This window comes from Ruditapes philippinarum, unplaced genomic scaffold, assembly GCF_026571515.1.
Source record: "Ruditapes philippinarum isolate M1 unplaced genomic scaffold, ASM2657151v2 ctg2860_1_1_1_1, whole genome shotgun sequence".
In the NCBI taxonomy this organism is placed as follows: Eukaryota; Metazoa; Mollusca; class Bivalvia; order Venerida; family Veneridae; genus Ruditapes; species Ruditapes philippinarum.
This window is the reverse complement of record NW_026857286.1, coordinates 118,604-142,365: the sequence shown is the minus strand read 5'-3', so window position 1 is coordinate 142,365 and position 23,762 is coordinate 118,604. Positions and strand designations below refer to the sequence as shown.

General features: G+C 32.5%; 1 protein-coding gene across 1 annotated transcript in view; it reads right to left on the bottom strand.

The window, feature by feature from the left end:
* The window catches only part of LOC132749291 (major facilitator superfamily domain-containing protein 1-like), a 41,517-nt gene that overhangs the window by 2,250 nt on the left and 15,505 nt on the right, over positions 1-23,762 (bottom strand). Inside the window, exons 11-13 of the mRNA XM_060739015.1 lie at positions 20,333-20,472; positions 14,033-14,147; positions 1,591-1,746 (exon numbers count right to left, since the gene is read on the bottom strand). Of these exons, the coding sequence (XP_060594998.1) occupies positions 1,606-1,746; positions 14,033-14,147; positions 20,333-20,472 (396 nt within the window). The 3' untranslated portion in view covers positions 1,591-1,605. The remainder of the gene's footprint in view (positions 1-1,590; positions 1,747-14,032; positions 14,148-20,332; positions 20,473-23,762) is intronic.

Genomic DNA, 23,762 nt, shown 5'->3' with positions numbered 1-23,762 from the left:
GCCCTGAGGTCGCTCACCTGTATATAGCCCCCCCCCCAACCCCCCCCCAACGTTGCAGGGCCAATTTAACCCTAGGGCTTTTATTTGCACAAACTTGGTAGACACCCATAAGAAGATGTTTCATGCTAAACATCTAAGCTCTAGCTCATTGGGCTTTTGAAAAGAAGATTTTTTTAAAGTTTTTACTATACACATATAGTTAAAAACAATGACACCCCTGGGGCCGGGCCAGTTTTGACCCCAGGGCTTTTATGTGAACAAACTTTGTAGACACTTACTAGAAGATGTTTCATGCTTAATATCTAAACTCTAGCTATTTGGGTTTTTTCAAAGAAGATTTTAAGTTTTTTGCTATACACATATAAAGAAAATCAATGACCCCCGGGGCAGGGCCAATTTTGACCCCAGGTCTTTTATTTGAACAAACTTTGTAGACACTCACTAAAAGATGTTTCATGCTTAATATCTTAACTCTAGCTATTTGGGTTTTTTCAAAGAAGATTTTTTAAGTTTTTTGCTATATACATATAAGGAAAATCAATGACCCCCGGGGCGGGGCCAATTTTGACCCCAGGGCTTTCATTTGAACAAACTTGGTAGACACTTATTAGAACATGTTTGATGCTAAATATCTTAGCCATAGCCCTTTGAGTTCTTTAAAAGAAGATTTTTTAAGTTTTTACTATATGCATATAGGGAAAATCAATGACCCCCCGGGGCGGGGCCAATTTTTACCCCGGGGCTTTTATTTGAACAAACTTGGTAGACACTTATTAGAACATGTTTCATGCTAAATATCTTAGCTCTAGCTCTTTGGGTTCTTTAAAAGAAGATTTTTTAAGTTTTTACTATATGCATATAGGGAAAATCAATGACCCCCTGGGGCGGGGCCAATTTTGACCCCAGGGCTTTTATTTGAACAAACTTGGTAGACACCTATTAGAACATGTTTGATGCTCAATATCTTAGCCATAGCTCTTTGAGTTCTTTAAAAGGAGATTTTTTAAGTTTTTACTATATGCATATAGGCAAAATCAATGACCCCCCGGGACGGGGCCAATTTTGACCCCAGGGCTTTTATTTGAACAAACTTGGTAGACTCCCATTAGAACATGTTTCATGCTAAATATCTTAGCTCTAGCTATTTGGGTTCTTTAAAAGAAGATTTTTTAAGTTTTTACTATATGCATAGAGGGAAAATCAATGACCCCCCAGGGCGGGGCCAATTTTGACCCCAGGGCTTTTATTTGAACAAACTTGGTAGACACTCACTAGAAGATGTTTCATGCCAAATATCTAAGCTGTAGCTCTTATGGTTTTTTAAAAGAAGATATTTAAAGTTTTTTCTTTCGGTTGCCATGGCAACCAGAGTTCTGCATGGAATTTAATTCTTTGAACAATTTTTAAAGGTGACCACCAAAGGAACATTCCTGTGAAGTTTGGATGAAATTGGCTTAGTTGTTTATGAGGAGATGTCATTTAAAGTAAAAGTTATGGACGGACGGACGGACGACAGACGGACGCCGGATGGACGCCGGACGAAAAGCGATCACAAAAGCTCACCCTGTCACTTTGTGACAGGTGAGCTAAAAAGTTGTTCTAGTGTTAATTGATTCTCTTTCTATTTCTCAGTAGAGGCTCATTTTCATCATCACTGGTGTCACTAGATTTTCCTGACTCTGAAACTGATCCTATTAGGCTCTCGGCACGTAACTTGTCTTTCCTGCTCAAGTTTAATATTCCACCCTGAAATTATAATATACATACGTAAATGACTTCTTTTACATACGTAAATGACTTCTTTTAAAGTGTACATAGATCACTTATTTAATAGTGCACATAAATTACTTCATTTACTGTGTACATAAATTACTTCATTTAAAAAGTACATATTAATGACTATATTTAAAGTGTACATATAATACTTCATCTAAAGTGTACATAAATTACATCAATTATTGTGAACATAAGTTGCTTCATTTAAAGTGTATATAAATTACTTCATTTATAGCATATATAAATTATTTCATTCATAGTATACAGATGTTACTAAATTTATAGTGTACATAAATTACTTCAATTAAATTGAACATAAATTACTTCATTTATTATAATTTACATTAATCACATTATTTATTGTGTACATAAATCACTTCATCTATAAGTGTACAAATTTCTTAATTTATATTGTATACAGTGATAATGTACATAAATTACTCCAATTTATGATGTACAAAGAATTACCTAATCTATCATGTACATAAATAAAGTCTTTTTTATAATGTTTACATTTACACAGATTACTTCATTTATTGTACACACAATTTTTACTTTATTTTTAATGTATACTTATTCTTTTATCAATTATTATTATTATTATCATTATTATAAGAAAGACTTCAATTACATTTCACACAATTTACTTCATCTAAAATATACACAAATTTTTGTACACAAATCATCTATAATATACACAGATTCTTGTACACAAATAACTTCATCTATATTTATACACACAAATTCCTGTACACAAATTACTTTATCTATAATATACACAAATTTTTGTACACAAATTACTTCATCTATAGTATAATTTTTATACTCGATTTTGTACACAAATTATAATTCATCTATAATACACAAATTACTTCATCTATAATAATCATACACACATTTTAGTACACAATTTACTTCATCTATAATACACACAAATGACATAATTCATAATGTACACAATATAACTATATCATATACACATATATAACTTATGTATTTAACAATCTTGAAGTGCTGGCTGATCAAAACTTTGTCTTTAATCAGAACATGCAATATACCATCAACCTGCTGGAACCAAAAGTGCCACCACTCCAATCAGTATAGAGTCAGGTCAGCTTGCACACTGACTCTAAGGTGGGCAAATCCATTACAAAAAATTAAGGTTAAGTGTCAATTTTACAAGAAAATCCAGCACAGATTTATGACTATGATGCCCAATTCTTAATTCAAAACATGACAGGTTCATAACATGAATTTATCATGGTAATAGTTAATGATTGCTGGCAATAACAAAGCATCATTCTCATTTATATAAGATACATATATTAATATAACCCCGGACCTTAATTGACAATTAAGGTCCGTGATATAACCTTTCCTAATACAGTATCAAAGTTATCTATCAATCTAAAGGTGAATAAACCTACTCTCTCTCCCTTCTGGTAAACAAGTTATTCCCAATATATTTACTGTATATCAGGTTTTTTTGCAAGTATTTAATTTTCGCAAATATCTAATTTTTGCCAATATCTAATTTTCTCTAAATTTTCTTGAGTATCTAATTTTCGCTATATTTGCATGCAATGAATATCTCAAAAATTAGATTCCCTTAAGCTTCCCTCAATTTGATACGTGGATTTTGCTAATATCTGGAACATTATTTTTTTATTTGGATTTGCTACCTAGTTTAGTCATATAAATTATATATTGTGATACCTACAAATCAATTTAAAATATATCAACTTTTGATAATCATGGTAGTTAAAGATTTTTTTTCTTTAAGTACATAAAAAATCTAAGGCAACATAGTGAGCAAATAAGTATATGTGTTTACGTTTAATTTACTGATTGTCCGATATAATAAGATAAGCCACACCTTGCAAGTAGGTATACAAATATAGGCAGCTTTACAGTAACATGTTTATAATACTGTAGACGAGACAGTACGTGTGAAATACTGAATTAATACTTGTACACAATACGAGGGTTGTCCAAAAAATTCTTGCACTGCAGTTATTGTCGTGAGAGTTATTGATAAAAACAAATGAATTATATATCACTTGAAGGGGAAATCTGTTTCCAATAAGAAAACAAAAGAAAAAGCCGGTGTCGTGTAAAATAATGGTTATTAAGTTACCATAGTAACGTAATACCGGCGCAATGCAAACAAATGGGTAAGTTCATTACTATAATTGTTTTAATTGTTTGTTGCTTGTAAAGTGGCATTTGCTTTTTATGTTATAATTTGTTTTACTGTCAAAAGAGGAATGATTGATGCAAAGTATTTTGTAGTTTTTATTTTTCTTATGCAACGGACATGTAACATATTCCACCAGAGCACGAATATATTGGACAACCCTCATCACATAGTCCAGCATTACGGACGGACGTCTGCCTGACCGATTGTCATCGTCTACCGACTCTCGCCCTTCTACATAGCGTTTGTGCCATTTAAAAACCAGCCTTCGTGACACTGAACTTGTCCCACTTGCCCTTTTAAGTTCTTTGTAGGATCTGTTGGTGTTTTACCAATATTTGCACAAAATTTAATGATCGTCCGTATTTCCAGACGTTTAGCGACTGTTATTTTCACGTAATTACAATATTGACGGCATCACACAAATGTTTGTTTACGACCGTTACAATAGGGCAAATGACGTCATATTTTCTAGTGACGTTAGGAATACGTACACATACTTTTCCCTGAAATTTAAAGGAATAGGAATGGATGGATTGATGTCTGCCTAATATAAATATTCATCATTTAAAAAGAGGAACCATGACAGTTTTCCTATTGACATCAACCCTATAAGAGAGAAATTCGTGTTTTAAGACACTATTTTTTACTTGAGAAATAAGTTCATGGGCGCCGCCATTTTGGCGTTCTGTCATTCTCGCGAGACAGACGAGACCGAGATTGTGACGTGTTATACCCACTTCCGGTATAGGTGTACACGCTGGTACAACTGAAATATATCTTGATGAAGAACTTATTAAATTTATTGCGTACATTATATATTATTTATGAAAACATCATATGGAATGGCTTTAATTAATTAATTGAAGACGCCGCGACATTAATTATCATTTGTCCGATATTCAAGCTTGCTGATGATCCCACCACATGATTTAAGCAATGACTGCTTAATTTTCAAAGATAAACCATAAATTTAATTTGGGTACTATGAGAAACTTCTTCAAATTGACGATATATCCTTTTATTTTGTACTTAATTTTCGCTAGACATGCTGTCCAAATAGGGTACATCGCCGGTCATGTATCTTTTTTTCAGGTAAAATATCAACTAAATCCAGTATGCTGAGGACGCGATTTTCCGCCATTGACGCTAAAAATGAGAAAGGCGCAGGAAAATCGGCAGCCAGACTAATATCGTATGAAAACAAAACTGTCCGTTAGGTTATTTAGGCACCCAGTCAAAACTGGTACCAACAGCAACAGGTTGCCCATTCCCCTATAATTACGCATATTCTCGGGTTTATCCAGTTCCCTAAAGCTTTTTTTCCACGTTATCTACTTACCAAATTCCTTTCCCCGACAGATACGCATTTCTACTACCGTAAATTTAATCCAATAAAACAAAAAAATCATAAATCTACTTAATATTTAAAATGATTATTGGTAACTGAAAAAAAATGTGTTGCTATTTTATGACGTGCTGTAATTTACTACAGTATAATTTGACAGGTGTGGAACCTAATTCCCCCTAAGGTCATTCAGTTCACTGATGAAGCGTAAAAAAAATAGATGTCTATGTGTGTGTTTGGGTTTGTTTACCCTCGCCACCGGAAAGAGACCATATGGGCGAGCATATACTTCATTTATAACCTTTTACAAAGGGGGAGCTGATGTTTAATTACTTATTGTTATATCCGTACATGTGTTTATGTGCATACCATATCCCCCATGACAGGGTAGTCTCTACGTACAACCTCTGCCATGGGAGGAAGATGGGGCAATCCCATACTAAGATTAAGAATTCTAAAATTAAATTATTAAAAAGCACTTATTTTAAAATTGGCCAAGACGTTTATAGTAGTTACCGTCTTTTATAACAGGTCAATCTAATATTTAGTATAACTTAAGAAAAATAAAAATATTACCTATAATTGTAGAGTTCGCATACTTGCGAAGAAGGCATGTCAGGAACGTTTTCTGACCAATTCAATGTGGGCTGTCTATTATTTATGTTGGTTTCTATTTACATGTTATAAACCGTATACTTTGGGATGCATATTATTAATTACATGTTTGTAATTAGCAGAGTTTGTTTTAAAATTTTGTAAATTTTGTAAGTTTTACCGAACACCCGCTTTATAAAGTTAATTTTGATTGGTTTAGAGAGGATTGCCTCCTTTGTTCTCATTGGCCGAAAATTCTCTGTTTACAAAATAAGGAGGTCAATCCGATTTTGTGATAATTTGCAAATTTTCTTAATTTTAGGATTGACCTATTTCGACAAGTTTGTCGCGCGAACGGGATAGAGATTTAGCAGGTGCCCGTTGCATCCAGTGTATACGTGTTTTTACCAACTTTATTTCAAAATTAAAACAAATATGATAGTTAAAATGTGGTGGAAACGGCCTTATCTATTTATCACTGTCTCATGGTCTATAAATTATTATGCATCTAGATATCACACATAATAATTAATCTTCTATTACTTAAACAATTCATAGAAGAATAAGAAAAAAATCTAAGTCCCAAATATGGCTAATAATAATAACTTGGTTACCCATAATGTGATGAGATAGTCTTTATGTAACATATTTAAGAAAATCTCATGCTTGAGTGAACCCGTGATAAACGTGTTGCTCCATATGGGGGCACGGGTTCACGTTTACTAGTATTAAGGATACTAGTTTATATATACAGGAATAAAAAAGATAGATAATAAATAACACGGGGCGGGGGGCAAAGGGATATATACAATATGGAGTCTTTTTTGACATTATGGGTAAACTGTAGCCAGCACCTCCCAATTTTGATAATAACCATGAGACTGTATGGTAAAAATAGTCTAGTGCACAGCCTAATTAAGAAATTATTCAATTAAAATTTCATAGCAATAAAATTACAAAATAAATAAATAAATAAACTTCTCCATAGCACCGTTTCACGGCCACTTATTAGGGCCACTTTTTTAAAAATAAACACTTAAAATAGGTTTTGTACACTTTATACAATGGCTGTGCACTGACTCAAAAATTTAAAACGTAAAAATATATGGTCGAAACTTACATACAGTATCCTATACTGTAGTATATAACTTAGGCAACTACCTCTCGCGTAATGTTAATGTGTTCGCGTCTTAACCTAATACATCAAAAAGTTTTGTCTAGTTAGACTACCTTGTATTTATCTTGTAAAGTTTCATTTTACGGCATTGATTATATCTTAGTACATTCATCTTTTTGTTGGAGAAAATGTGAGCTCGCGGACCACGCACTAATAAATCACTCAAACCTTTATCAGAATCGGATAGATGGACCAACCACCACATATAATGATGTTAAACGAGACGAAAAGTACTTTAAGTTTACGAAAATAGAAAAGAATAAACCTTTTATTGTACACAACAGTTGTGACCAATCATATTGTTGTATTTCTGTTAATTTCTGTTAATTTGAGAATACTTCGATTTCATTGGTTGTTGGAAAATACCATAGAAGAAAATATGAAAAATTTCCTTCACGAATACCTTATTTTATGAGCCCATAATTTTATTGATGGGGACATATTTATAAAAGAAACCATTTTTCTACAATGTCCAGCATTATTATTTACTGAAAAAGTGTTTGGTTTTGTCAGATCTTATTTAAATTATAAGATCTGATACCCCATTTTCTTCTTTTCGTGTTGGATAGAAAATGAGGTGAATTAACCTATTGGATACGTCAATTTGTACATTCGACAAATTTTTATTCTGACATTGAAACAACTTGAAAATTGTTTTCTACAATGTACGTTATATGTATTAAATGATAAAATATTCAAAAGCATTATATCTGATCTATACAATCAGATCTGATATGTCATTTTCTTCTTTCGGTGTCGAAAAGATAGATGTCTATTTCGTCATTAGAATATTTGACAAGGGTGATTAACCAATCAGGGCAACATTGTGCATGATCAAAAGGTCTGTCGGCACAGAGGCATACAAGGAGCAATAAAAATCGTCAGTACACAGTGTGACAGGAACATTTGGTGCAAATTAGGAACAATTAAAATGGACAATGCGCAGTATTAGACATAAGTAGTAAGAACCAGCAATTGTGTGAATAAATTATGCAAATTAGATTTTTGAGCAGCCAATAAAAACGATTTGCCTGCAGTTAATATTAGACTACGATTACGATGCGCAGCATCATACGTTGACAGACATGTTAACAATTTACTTTTCAAAACAGTTGCTTATATTTTTGAAATGTGTACATCAATTATAACATATGTTCACACCTTTAAATTTGAAAGTCAGAATCAAACTGCAAAAATTTAATTATATGTACTATTAAGAACACGTTTTAGTAGGGTTTTTATAATGGAAGTAGCTAGCGTACGGGCCCGTACGGCTAGCCAAAAGTTTTAGCCGTACGTGAGTCACGTACGACTAGCAAGGACACGCTGTATTGGCTAGCCGTACGGCACTTTTCAAAATTTTATGGAAGACGAAAATGCATATGTTATTTTATGACTTTAAGCGAGGATTTTAACCAAGAAACAGCATTAATTGTCTTTGGATGTTAACTTTTTAGAGATTCATCGCCTTGATCGCTATATACATATCGATCTTTGTCATCGCAAGATGTCGAGAAGAAATAGCCTTTAATAGTTTAATTTTCGACACCTTTAATATGAAAAAAAAACAACAAACACTGAAAATGATTGTTGTTAGGCTCTTGATAATTGCGACAATTACCGACGGTACTGTATAGAAGTTTGTCCATCAAGGAACGTTTGTATGTTCCGTGAAAGGCATTCTAAAATTCTATTGTCAGTCCCTGGATAGGTTTTAATTAAGGCTAATTAATTGATTGACTGTGCTTATATGTTCGATATTTATCTACTGTTTTGAAAATTATATAATTATTTTTGCATTTCACCGTTTTTTTTTTTTTTTTTTTTTTCAATGTTCTTTTTATTTATTTATTCCACTCCGATCATTTTTTATTCGATCCATGTGCTTAAAATTAACAAAAATGATTTAATAATTCATACAAATAAAACAACAAATGATAAGCATGAAAATCAACAATTTTATAACGTTCGACTTCCATATAATTTTGAAAAGTGCCGTACGGCTAGACAATACGTACAGTGCGTCCTGGCTAGTCGTTCGTGACTCACGTACGGCTAGAACTTTTGGCTAGCCGTACGTTTCTTTATTAATTATTTTTTTTTTTTGATATTGTTACGTATTTTGAACCATAAAAAATCTCCTCTACACCTCCTGTGAAAATTAAATCGCTGGTCAATACTTTATTATATTAATATTTCCTTACGATTCAACTAGATGTATCATGAATCTAAAGATGTGGGGAAATGACATCACGCGCACCTGTTTTTATACGGCCAATACACAAACATGGCCGCGCTTACTGATTTGTAGAAATCGGTGATTTAGCGATTTAAATTTTGTTATCATTCGTTTAATATTATTTTTTGGCGGCAGAAAATTTGCAGACTTATTATTTATAGTATTCTTTTTCTGAAATCAAGTTTTTATTCTAACCTTGTCTTTCCCTTTAACGTTTATATGTTGTGTTTAAAGAATACCGTGATGCATCAAAGTAATGAACTAACAAAATTTTTTGTCGTGCGCCGGTATTACGTTACCAAGGTAACTGTATGACGATTCGTTTTCACGACATGCCAGTTACACTTTTTTTTCTTTTGTTTTCTTTTCATTTGAGACAGATCTCCCCTTCAAGTGATATATAATTAATATTTTTCTATCAATAACTCTCACGACAATAACTGCAGTGCACGAATTTTTTGGACAGCCCTCGTACATCAATAGGAAAATTGAAAACAAAGTTTTACCTGTAAAAACAATAAATATCTGACAAAAAGAGTGGTTTCATTTTGTCAGCAGAAAAACGCAAAAAAAAGAAAAAATGTACAACAAAATCACTAAATTTAGATTTGCTAAAATAAGATCAGTCCCAAAATCACGAAATTTGCAATACGTGAAAATAACCAGATATACGGTATAGGAATATCATATCATCATGGACCTCTAACTACGGTGCCTTTATTAACCCTATCATGACTTTATATCATAAAACAAACATCATTACACACTTATCTCATGCATATAAATCAACCTCAATTTGAGATCATTAGTTGCATGGAACAACCTTATATCATATGATTTAAGGAGGTGGGGTACCAAAATCAGAAAATTTGTCTGTTTCCTTTTTTAATTATTTATTTATTTTTTGTTAAGTCACACATTCAAAGTAAAACCTGACATTTTTTCCATTATTATATTTTATGTCATGACATAAACTTAAAATGAATTTTTACCTAAAAGAAAACAAAACATTAAAATAATTTATTATAAGGCGCTGTATGATGCGGTAGCATGGCTATTTGGTTATCATGTTGGACCAGTTATCTTATAATGGGCCGCTGTCCGGGTGAGTTCAAACCTGTACAGGGCTACCCCTTGTTTCCTTGAGCAAGATGCATTACAATCATTGCCCAATACTGGTTGGTTTTAGGAACATATCCCAGGGCAGTTTTTGTGAAAATTGTGAAGGGGACTGGACCTGTTCATTTTGTGAAAAAAGCGCAATTTGTCATAAAATTGTGAAAAAAAAATTTACATATTGTTTGGCATTTAGCAACATTATGAAACTGGAAAATCTGCTTCAAGTCGGTACTTTAACCCGCTTAACATGACTGTGCTTAAACCATTTAACTTGATAAAAACTATTTCTGTGTTCTTGAAATTGGGGTAAATCATGTTTAACTGGAAGGTAAACAATGTATTTCAAAGACAAATTCCCAATATTTTGTGAAATTTCTTTTGAAATTGTGAATTTTTTTTTTGCCACTTTGTGAAAAAAAGTGCAATTTTGAATTGTGAAGGGGCCTTTATAATATCGTCCCCTGTTATAGAAGGGAAAAAGCCCTGTATCCGAGAGTGTGTCTATAAGCTTCAAGTACCTACACAATCAAACTAAAATAAATTCTGTACAATGTACAAAACCAAAAGGTGCTGTAACTTTGCCCCAAGGAAAATAAAAAAAAGGTCAATCTTGTAAAGATTTTCTGAATTAAGAAAAAAAATCCCTTTATTATACTAAAATCTCAAGATCGGTGACCAAAGACCTTAAACAATGGAGACAGTGATTACAAACATCTAGACCCAATGTCTCCCACCCCTTATCATGGTCATTTATCACAGAATAGTTACATTAAGACAACAGACGGTACAATCTTAGACAATGGGTTTGTACAAAATGCCAACGTCTTTGTATGAATCATACATTTAACCATAATATTGATCCCTGGCCATTATGTCTTACCAGAGTTAAGATTTAAACTTTTTAGACAATAATTCAAACCCAGTGTTTAAAGATGAATTAAATTGAAATTCAAAGTTTTGGAAAGCATCCAGTTTTAGATCATATCCTTGTAGTATGTTTTAACTTTAAACATAAATAAATTAACTCTATGAATATTACACTTACAGTGTGTGTATACCTAGTTTCAGTTTAAGAACAATTTTGATACACCATAAAAATATCAGACTAAGTCATCATGTTTTACATGAACAATAAACCGAAGACACCCTGACTACCACCACCAGCCTTTAGCAAACTAGCTGGGTAGCTTCCACACCAGAAACTGAAGAATCTAAATGTCCTTGCAGGATTTGAACAAACAGTCCCGGTGCAAAGCAAATGATATTATAGATGAAGTATTTTCTGTATACTATAGATGAATTAATTTGTGTATAAAAATGTGTGTATATTATAGATGAAATAATTTGTGTACAAAAAATGTGTGTATATTATTGATGAAGTAATTTGTGTACAAAAAATTGTGTATATTATAGATGAAGTAATTTGTGTACAAAAATGTGTGTATATTATAAAGTATTTTGTGTACAAAAATAAAATTTGTGTTTATTATAGATAAAGTAATTTGTGTACAAACAAATTGTGTATATTATTGATGAAGTGTTTTTTGTACAAAAAATTTGTATATATTAAAGATAAAATAATTTGTGTCCAAAAAAAAAGTGTGTATATTATTGACGAAGTGATTTGTGTCCAAAAAAATTGAGTATATTATTGATGAAGTGGTTGGTGTTCACACAAATTGAGTATATTATTGATGAAGTGATTTGTGTACAAAAATGTGTGTATATTATAGATGAAGTAATTTGTGAATAAAAATTTGTGTATATTATAGATAAAGTAATTCATGTCCAAAAAAATTGAATATATTATTGATGAAGTGGTTGGTGTACAAACAAATTGAGTATATTATTGATTAAGTAATTTGTGTACAAAAATGTGTGTATATTAAAGATAAAGCAATTTGTGTATACAAATTTGAGTATATTATTATTGATATAGTGATTTGTGTACAAAAATTTGTGTATATTATAGCTGAAGTAAATTGTGTACAAACATTTGTGTATATTATAAAATAATTTGTGCAAAAATATTGTGTATACTATAGATGAAGTAATTTGTGTGTGGTGTAATGGAAGTCTTTCTTATAATTATAATACTAATTGGATAAAAGAAGTATAAATTAAAATCGAAAGTAAAATGTCAAATAAATCATGAATATATGAATATAAATATCATTTACATAACTGAGGGTATATGTTGACAAACAAAGAAGATCGGAAACCTATTTCAGGACACAGACCTCTTAAATTATGTCCTTAATCATGTGTGATATAACAAAGACCTTTAGATAATTGACATACGGATGATATTCATCTTACATAATTGTCATAAAACTATGTCTCTGCTCCTATTTCATACACTGTTTGATTTATACTGCTTCATAATTATAATAAAAAGAAAAACTAAAATTGTTTATTTATATACTTAAAGGAACTCCACTGAGGTACAAAAGCCTAAAAGCATAAAATTTTAACTTTTCACATAGATCAGCTGGGAAACTTTAAATAGAAAGACATGCACAAGATTATTAAGAAATATACTCAGAAATAAATTGAAAATCTTATTTGTTTGTTATTCTTATCCGTATTAGAATAATATGAATGAGTTGAAAGGCCTTTTAATTCTGGGTCACTTTTCCACAATAGAGAATAATTATTCTAGAAAAAAAGGAGTGAGCACAAATGATCTGAAATTTTGCATAGTCACAAGTAATTGGTATTAACCACATCCAAAGATTAATCTCGAAAAAATTTCAAGTCCTGTACTGTAAAAAAAACTCAGTGGAGTTCCTTTAAGACAAAATTTCTTGATTTTGATCAAACATTGGTTTTTTTCTTTTCTTCAGGGATTATAAAAATATTGCCTGTTATAATCAGGCACTTTAATTGCAAACTTTACGTGATCCATGAATGGAACTCAATTTCTAGCAGATTGCGTGCTTCAATATTCAAAGTTTAGTTCCTTTAAGACATTATTATTACATTTTCTCTTCCGTGTTTTTTTTTTATTTGCCTGCAAATACAATGTGTCAAGAATGAAGAGATTCAAAACCAAGAAAACTGATGACTTTTTTTTAAAGAATAAGGACTTGAACAGAAAGTAATATTTTCTTAATTTAGTACCAATTTGGGTATTAGCATATTGGTTAAGGTGCAAGTTATCTGAAGTTAGCTTGTTTGTTTGTTTTGTTTGTTTGTTTCATTTTACGCCTTTTCACAACAGTATTTCAGTCATATAGGCGGGTAGTTTCCTAACCATTGTTCCTGGAGAGTTACACCAGTACTAGACTACCTTCCTCCGTGCTAAACTACCAAAGCATCTCCCGGGGATCGAACCCACCCCAGAGAGGTAACTGGATTAGAAGTCATCGACACTAACCCCTCGACCACGTAGGCGGTTCTGAAGTTAGCAATCTTTACAACTGGGCAATAGAGACCTTTAACTGTAAGCTAGCTGGATTCTAAGTTTCCTCACATATATGCATCATAAATTCATTGCATAACCTGTTCTAACAGCTGTGAAAGGTACATTATTCAGAGTCATTAATCACTTGGGTCTTGAGAGGACAATATCAAACTCACCTTTCTTTTATCATTGATGTTGAGGAATAGTGATGTCAAAACACATGCGAGTGTATTAGCTAGTAAAAATATCATCACATATTTCCATCTCTCTAAAGTCAGCTCATCTGATAATCTGAAAACAGAGGATATTGATATAATGATTATTGAAATAGAGGATATTGAAATAGCAGATATTGAACAAGCAGATATTGAAATAGCAGATATTAAAATAGGGGATATTGAAATAGCGGATATTGAAATAGTGGACATTGAAATAGAGGGCACTGAAATAGCTGATATTGAACTAACAGTAATTGGAATCGGGGATATTGAAATAAGGGATATTGAAATAGCAGATATTGAAATAGTGGATATTGAAATAGCGGGTACTGAAATAGCTGATATTGAAATAGAGGATATTGAAATACAGTCCGACCCCGGTTATTCGACAACCCTTTATTCGAATACCCGGCATTATCCGAAGTACATCGGCGGTCCCGTTTTTATCTCCATATAAGACAATATGAATACGAGCGTATTATTCGAAATGCATTATCCGAATACCTCCTATTTTTCGAAGTAAAATTTCCGTCCCGATTATACAATTATGAAAGAATTTCACACCTATTATTCGAAGCCAGCCTAATTATCATTCGAAGCCAGACTAATTGGCGCAGATCCACTCGCTGACCAGTCGACTTGTGAAAAATATCCACAGTCATGCGTGTAATTAGACAATCATGATAATAATTCTTTATATGTTCTTCAATCAACTTTAATTACCGAAAATGAAAAGCTATGCACCGTGTCCGATTTTGTTGAAGATGACAGCAATAATTTTTTTTTATACTTTCCGTATATGTGAATTTGTCAAAAACATCCAAAACTTTTTTTTTCATTAATTGTAACGCTACATGAGAGCCTTAATTTATCCTAATCGAAAATACAGAGTTTAGCTGAAAATACCGTAGTGAAGACACGGCCATTACCAAGGCTTTGCGCGAAACGAAACGATACATAATGTAAAATAAAATGCAAGTATTTATGTCTTCAATGTCAATACAATAATTTTTACGCATCTTTTCTTAAATATTTATTTTTCTCAATTGATTACAGGAAGCAAGTGTGTTGTAACGGTAGTTTTTCGATGATTGGTCAAAGTGGAGTAGTTTTCGTCTATCACAATATTTCGATTTCGATTATTCGAACCCATCGATTATTAGAAGTAAATATTCAGTCCCAGGCACTTCGAATAAACGGGGTTGGACTGTAGTAGATATTGAATTGTGGATATTGAAATAGAGGATATTGAAATAGCGGATATTGAAATAGTGGATATTGAAATAGCTGGTACTGAAATAGCTGATATTGAAAAAGGGGATATTGAATGAGTGGATATTGAATTGTGGATATTGAAATAGGATATTGAAATAGGGAGTATTGAACTAGCAGATATTGAAATAGGGGATATTGAAATAAGGGATATTGAAATAGTGGGTATTGAAATGGTGGATATTGAATGAGTTTACTAAATTTATACTAAAATACTAAATTTATTGACTTAATAAAATTATAAAATAATGTGATTTCGGCCATTGAAAAATTAAAATACCACCCCTGATAAGTTACATATTTAGTTTGAAGCCAAGAATTTAATCCCTGTTTATCACGATACATAAAACTCTGTAAAGGGTTTTGTCACAAAAATGTCTTGAATCGGAAAAGAAAAAAAAAAGAAAAAAAAAAAAGAAAAAAAAAAAAAAAAAAAAAAAAAAAAAACAGAAAAAAAAAAAATTGTGCAGCGAAAAAAAGAATTAAAGAACGCAGAATACATATATAAAGAAGAGAAAAAGAATTATGAGAAAAAGAAAAGTGAAAGAAGAAGAAAAACATGAGATAAAAAAAGAGACAAGAAGAAAAAAAGTGGAGGAGGAAAAAGTAAAAAAGAAGGATAAAAAAAAAAAAAAGCAGGAAAGAGAAAAAAAGAAAAAAAAAAGTGATAATAGAAAAAAACAGCAAAAAAAAAGAGAGAGAAGAAAAGAGAAAATAAGATAAAGACAAAAAAAAATAGGAAAATAATAAAAGAATAATGAAAAAAAAAAAAAGAAAAAAAAAAAAAAAAAAAAAAGAAAAAAAAAAAAAAAATAAAAAAAAAAAAAAAAAAGAAATAAAAAAAAAAAAGAGAAAAAACAAAAAAAAAAGAAAAAGAAAAAAAAAAAAAAAAAAAAGAAAAAAGAAAAAAAAAAAAAAAGAGAAAGAATAAGAAAAAAGAAAAAAAAAAGAAGAAAGAAAGAAAAAAAAGAAAGATGGGAGACACGAAGAGAGACAGAAGAAAAAAAACCATAGAGGAATAAGAAAAAAAAAAGAAGAAAAGTAAGGAAAAGAAAAAAAAAAAAAAGCAAAAAAGGAAAAAGAAAAAGACTATGTTGTCATCCTGTTGAATTTTGGTAAAATTCCCCTGTGAATAACGAACAGGATTATTTCTATTTTTAGCTCTGACAGCTATTTGTGCAGAAGAAAACGCCGGCGATATGCATGTAAACTACGGATGGTAGTGATCACTTATGTGAAGTTTCATTCAAATCCCACATGCAGTTTGACCTGTGAAAGCAGGACAAGATTTTTTTATTTATATTTTTTATTTATAGCTCCGGCGGCCATTCTGTGCAGTAAAAAGGAACATGCTGGTGATATGCACAACTAAGGATGATACTGATCATTCCTGTGAAGTTTCATTCAAATCCCACATGCAGTTTGACCTGTGAAAGCTGGACAAGATTTTTCTATTAATAGATCTGGCAGCCATACTGTGCAGCGAAGCAAAACATGCTTGCAATATGCACAACTAGGGATGGTACTGATAACTCATGTGAAGATTGGTTGAAATCCCATCAGCAGTTTTACCTGTGAAGATTTTTCTATTTTTAGCTCTTGTGGCCATTTTGTGCAATGAAGCAAAACGTTCCGGCAATGTCCACAACAAGGGATAGTACTGATCACTCCTGTAAATTATATTGAAATCTAACCAGCAGTTTGACCTGTGAAAGCTGGACAAGATTTTTCTATATTTAGCTCTTGCGGCCATTTTGTGCAGCAAAGTAAAATGTGTTGCCGATGGGCACAACTTAATATTGTACTGATCACTGTTGTAAAGTTTCGTTGAAATCTTAACCTGTGTAGGCTGACAACATTTTAGCTCTGGCAGTTATTTTGTGCAGCGAAGCGAAACATGCCGGTGATGTGCATAACTAGGAATGGTACTGATCACTCTTGAATAGTTTGGTTGAAATCCCACCAGCAGTTTGACCTGTGAAGGCCAGACAAGCTTAATGCAGACAGACGGACAATCAGATGGACAGACAGACAGCAAAGGCAAAAAATATGTATCCCAAAAATTTTGGGATGCCCCTCCTACACTATCTACCTTGATACTCTGTGCCTCAGCCTTAAAATGCTGACAATGCTCCTATTGCCTATACTCTGACAGTAAATACAATGATACAGTATATGGAGTGTTATAGTAAATGGAGCAATACAGTAAATATAGTGATACAGTAAGTAGAGTGATACAGTATATGGAATGATAAGGTAATTGAGTAATACAGTAAAAGAAGTGATACAGTGAATAGAGTGATATAGTTAATGGAGAGATACAGTGAATAGAGTGATGCAGAAAATAGAGTGAAACAGTAAATACAGAGATAGAGAAAATGGAGTGATACAGTAAATAGAGTGATACAGTAAATGGAGTGATAAAGTAAATAGAGTGATACAGTAAATGAAGTGAAACAGTAAATACAGGGATACAGAAAATGGAGCTATACAATGAATAGAGTGAAACAGTAAATGGAGTGAAACAGTAAATACAGGGATACAGAAAATGGAGTGATACAGTAAATAGAGTGATACAGTAAATGGAGGAATAAAGTGAATAGAATGATACAGTAAATGGAGTAAAACAGTAAATAGAGTGATACAGTAAATAGTGTGATACAGTAAATATAGTGATACAGTAAATGGAGTGATAAAGTAAATGGATACAGTGAATGGATACAGTGAATAAAGTGAAACAGTAAAGGAGTGAAACAGTAAATAGCGTGATACAGTAAATGGAGTAATACAGTAAATAGAGGGATACAGTAAATGGAGCGATATAGTGAATAAAGTGATACAGTAACTCAGTTAATGGTGTGAAACAGTAAAAAGAGGGATACAGAAAATGGAGTGATACAGTTAATAGAGTGATACAGTAAATGGAGTGATAAAGTAAATAGAGTGATACAGTAAATGGAGTGAAACAGTAAATAGAGGGCTACAGTAAATGGAGTGATACAGTAAATAGAGTGATACAGTAAATGGAGCTATACAGTGAATAGAGTGATACAGTAAATGGAGTGAAACAGTAAATACAGGGATACAGAAAATGTGATACAGTAAATAGAGTGATACAGTAAATGGAGTGATAAAGTAAATAGAATGATACAGTAAATGGAGAGATACAGTGAATAGAGTGATACAGTTAATGAACAAAACAGTGAATAGAGGGATACAGTAAATAAGGCAATACAGTATGGAGTAAAACAGTAAATAGAGGGCTACAGAAAATGGAGTGGTACAGTAAAAAAAAGAAGAGTGATACTGAAAAAAAGAGTGATAGAGTGAATAGAATGATACCGTAAATGGAGTGAAACAGAAAATAGAGTGATACAGTAAATAGTGTGATACAGTAAATAGAGTGATACAGTAAATAGAGGGATACAGTAAATGGAGCAATATAGTGAAAAGAGTGATACAGTAAATCAGTAAATGGTGTGAAACAGTAAAAAGTGAAACAGTTAACAGAAGGATACAGAAAATGAAGTGATACAGTAAATAGAGTAATACAGTAAATGGAATGATACATTAAATGGAGTGATACAGAAATTGAGTGTTACAGTAAATAGAGTAATACAGTAAATGGAATGATTCATTAAATGGAGTGATACATGAAATGGAGTGATACAGAAATGGAGTATTACAGTCAATAGAGTAATACAGTAAATAGAGTGATACAGTAAATGGAGCGATACATGAAATGGAGCGATACATGAAATGGAGTGATACAGAAATGGAGTATTACAGTCAATAGAGAAATACAGTAAATAGTGTGATACAGTAAATGGAGCGATACATGAAATGGAATGATACATTAAATGGAGTGATACAGAAATGGAGTGTAACAGTAAATAGAGTAATACAGTAAATGGAATGATACATTAAATGGAGTGATACAGAAATGGAGCGATACATGAAATGGAGTGATACAGTAAATGGAGTATTACAGTCAATAGAGTAATACAGTAAATAGTGTGATACAGTAAATGGAGCGATACATGAAATGGAGCGATACAGAAATGGAGTGTTACAGTAAATAGAGTAATACAGTAAATGGAATGATACATTAAATGGAGTGATACAGTATATGGAGCGATACATGAAATGGAGTGATACAGAAATGGAGTATTACAGTCAATAGAGTAATAAAGTAAATAGTGTGATACAGTAAATGGAGCAATACATGAAATGGAGTGATACATGAAATGGAGTGATACAGAAATGGAGTATTACAGTCAATAGAGTAATACAGTAAATAGTGTGATACAGTAAATGGAGTGATACATGAAATGGAGCGATACATGAAATGGAGTGATACAGAAATGGAGTATTACAGTCAATAGAGAAATACAGTAAATAGTGTGAAACTGATACAGTAAATGAAGCGATACATGAAATGGAGCGATACATGAAATGGAGTGATACATGAAATGGAGTATTACAGTCAATAGAGTAATACAGTAAATAGTGTGATACAGTAAATGGAGTGATACAGAAATGGAGCGATACATGAAATGGAATGATACAGAAATGGAGTATTACAGTCAATAGAGTAATACAGTAAATAGTGTGATACAGTAAATGGAGCAATACATGAAATGGAGTGATACATGAAATGGAGTGATACAGAAATGGAGTATTACAGTCAATAGAGTAATACAGTAAATAGTGTGATACAGCAAATGGAGTGATACATTAAATGGAGCGATACATGAAATGGAGTGATACAGATATGGAGTGATACAGTCAATAGAGTAATACAGTAAATAGTGTGATACAATAAATGGAGCGATACATGAAATGGAGTGATACAGAAATGGAGTATTACAGTCAATAGAGTAATACAGTAAATAGAGTGATACAGTAAATGGAGTGATACAGCAAATGGAGTGATACAGCAAATGGAGCGATCTATAAAATCAATGTAGAACCTACTGAACTTACCCCTGATTTTTGCCAAGAATCTGGCCTACAACCAGATTAGATATTCCGATACCAATCATCTGTATTGATGTAGTAAGACCCATTGCTGTACCTATAGTTGCTTGACTGACTACCAGTGGAATGGATGGCCACATGCTTGCCTGTAATACACAAACATTTATTATTGAAACCGATGTATATATTATCTAAAGTGATCTAGTGAGTACTACAGCACTGCTAAAAGAATTTAACCATACAACTTGAGCATACCAAGATTAGCAGACATGTGACTCTGATCGTGGTCTGCGCTGTTACACGTCAGTCAGTGCATGTTTTGAAATTTTTCCCTCAAATTAATGGTATTATATTCAATGAGTATAAGTTTAATACTAAATTTATTGAACAAGTTGAATAAAATCATATTATGCGGGCCTTTAAGTATTGAATCTACATGAATATTCTACTTATCACATAGATAACAAGAACTGTCAGAGGACAGTAACGCTCGACTATTCGAAAAGTTGTCACAAGGGTGTTTCATGGAGTATAATAATGCTTACCTATATGAATAAATAAAATTGTCCGAAAAGGTACAAACCCTTCAGTAGTTATGGAGATACCAGCTTACCTAGAATTTCTAAGTCGAAAAAGGGGCATAATTATGCAAAAAAGTAAATCAGAGTTATGGAACTTGTGCTATTCATCTTAGATAATCACAGAAAACAAGTGTGTGAAGTTTCAATCCATTCCTTTCAGTAGTTATGGAGATACCAGCTTACACGCAAAAACTTAACCAAGAATTTCTAAGTCCAAAAAGGGGCATAATTATGTAAACTAGAAATGTGTCCATAGGACACGGATGCCCCCACACGCCACTGTTCTGTCAATCTTATGACTCTAGGTCAAATATTTTTTGGACTACATGTGCCACAAGTTGAAAACTAAAAATCAACAAAGGGCCATAATTCTGTTAAATTTGGTCGCAGCAAAAATTCCTTCCTTTACTACCATCTACACATTAAGGTTGTTCATCCCTGGAAGTTTAAGCAAAATCTGCCATCCGGTTTAAGAGGAGTTGTGTTCACAAAATTTCTACATAGTATATAGTGAAAAAATCAACAAAGGGCCATAATTCTGTTAAATTTGGTCGCAGCAAAAATTCCTTCCTTTACTACCATCTACACATTAAGGTTGTTCATCCCTGGAAGTTTAAGCAAAATCTGCCATCCGGTTTAAGAGGAGTTGCGTTCACAAAATTTCTACATAGTATATAGTGAAAAAATCAACAAAGGGCCATTATTCTGTTAAATTTGGTCGCAGCAAAAATTCCTTCCTTTACTACCATCTACACATTAAGGTTGTTCATCCCTGGAAGTTTAAGCAAAATCTGCCATCCGGTTTAAGACGAGTTGCGTTCACAAAATTTCTACATAGTATATAGTGAAAAAATCAACAAAGGGCCATAATTCTGTTAAATTTGGTCGCAGCAAAAATTCCTTCTTTTACTACCATCTACAAATTAAGGTTCTTCATCCCTGGAAGTTTAAGCAAAATCTGCCATCCGGTAAAAGAGGAGTTGCGTTCACAAAATTTCTACATAGTATATAGTGAAAAAATCAACAAAGGGCCATAATTCTGTTCAATTTGGTCGCAGCAAAAATTCCTTCCTTTACTACCATCTACACATTAAGGTTGTTCATCCCTGGAAGTTTAAGCAAAATCTGCCATCCGGTTTAAGACGAGTTGTGTTCACAAAATTTCTACATAGTATATAGTGAAAAAATCAACAAAGGGCCATAATTCTGTTAAATTTGGTCGCAGCGAAAATTCCTTCCTTTACTACCATCTACACATTAAGGTTGTTCATCCCTGGAAGTTTAAGCAAAATCTGCCATCCGGTTTAAAAGGAGTTGCGTTCACAAGATTTTGGGACAGACGTACGGATGGACGGACGGACGGACACTCGGACGGACAAGTGCAACGCTATATGCTCCCACTCTGTGGGGGCATAAAAAGCAAATCAGAGTTATGGGACTTTTGCCCATCATCTAAGATAATCACAGACAACAAGAGTGTGAAGTTTCAATCCATTCCCTTCAGTAGTTATGGAGATACCAGCTTACACGCAAAAACTTAACCAAGAATTTCTAAGTTGAAAAAGGGGCATAATTATGTAAAAAAGCAAATCAGAGTTATGGGACTTGTTCCAATCATCTAAGATAATCACAGAGAACAAATGTCTGTGAAGTTTCAATCCATTCCCTTCAGTAGTTATTGAGATACCAGCTTACACGCAAAAACTTAACCAAGAATTTCTAAGTCGAAAAAGGGGCATAATTATGTAAAAAAGCAAATCAGAGTTATGGGACTTGTGCCAATCATCTTAGATAATCACAGAGAACACGTGTGTGAAGTTTCAATCCATTCCCTTCTGTAGTTATGGAGATACTATCTTACACACAAAAATTTAACCACAGGGACGCCGACGCCGACAAATGGGTGACTGCATTAGCTTGATTATTCTGCAAATAGTCTAGCTAAAAATAGGAATGGTAAACTGTTAAAAAGAGTTTTTGTTCAATGACGTGCCTACAGTGTAATGCTAACATTAGCCGGCTATAACACAATATTTATATATAACCCAAATGACATCACATGTTGTTTAATTGCTTTATTAATCTCCTGTCACTGTTTATGTTATAAATTATAGGTGCAGATGCTATAATGAATAAGACATTGCAGAACGACTGGTATAAATTTAGATTTGTCCATGGGAAGTTTTCAACATCAAAGTAATAATTTAAAAAGTTAAGCAGCCAAAAATAGTTTTACCTTATGCAATGCCTGCTTTTCATTTGGAACTTATATAAATATAAGGACTAGCAATTTCAAAATAATAAAATTAGGCATCCAACAGTTTAGAGAAATGATCAAACAGCACAAAAAAGCAGGCTGGTCTGGCTCTATATCGGTGGCACAAGTCAAACATTTACAATCATATGGGTGGCACAAATCATATTGGTGGCACAATCATATTGGTGGCACAAGTTAAACATTTACAATCATAACCGTGGCACAAGTCAAACATTTACAATCATATAGATGGCACAAATCATATTAGTGGCACAAGTCATATTGGTGGCACAAGTTAAACATTTACAATCATATCAGTGGCACAAGTTAAACATTTACAATCATATCGGTGGCAAAAATCATATTGGTGGAACAAATCAAACATTTACAATCATATCGGTGGCACAAATCAAACATTTACAATCATATCGGTGGCACAAGTCAAACATTTACAATCATATCGGTGGCACAAGTCATATTGGTGGAACAAATCAAACATTTACAATCATATCGGTGGCACAAATCAAACATTTACAATCATATCGGTGGAACAAATCAAACATTTACAATCATATCGGTGGCACAAATCAAACATTTA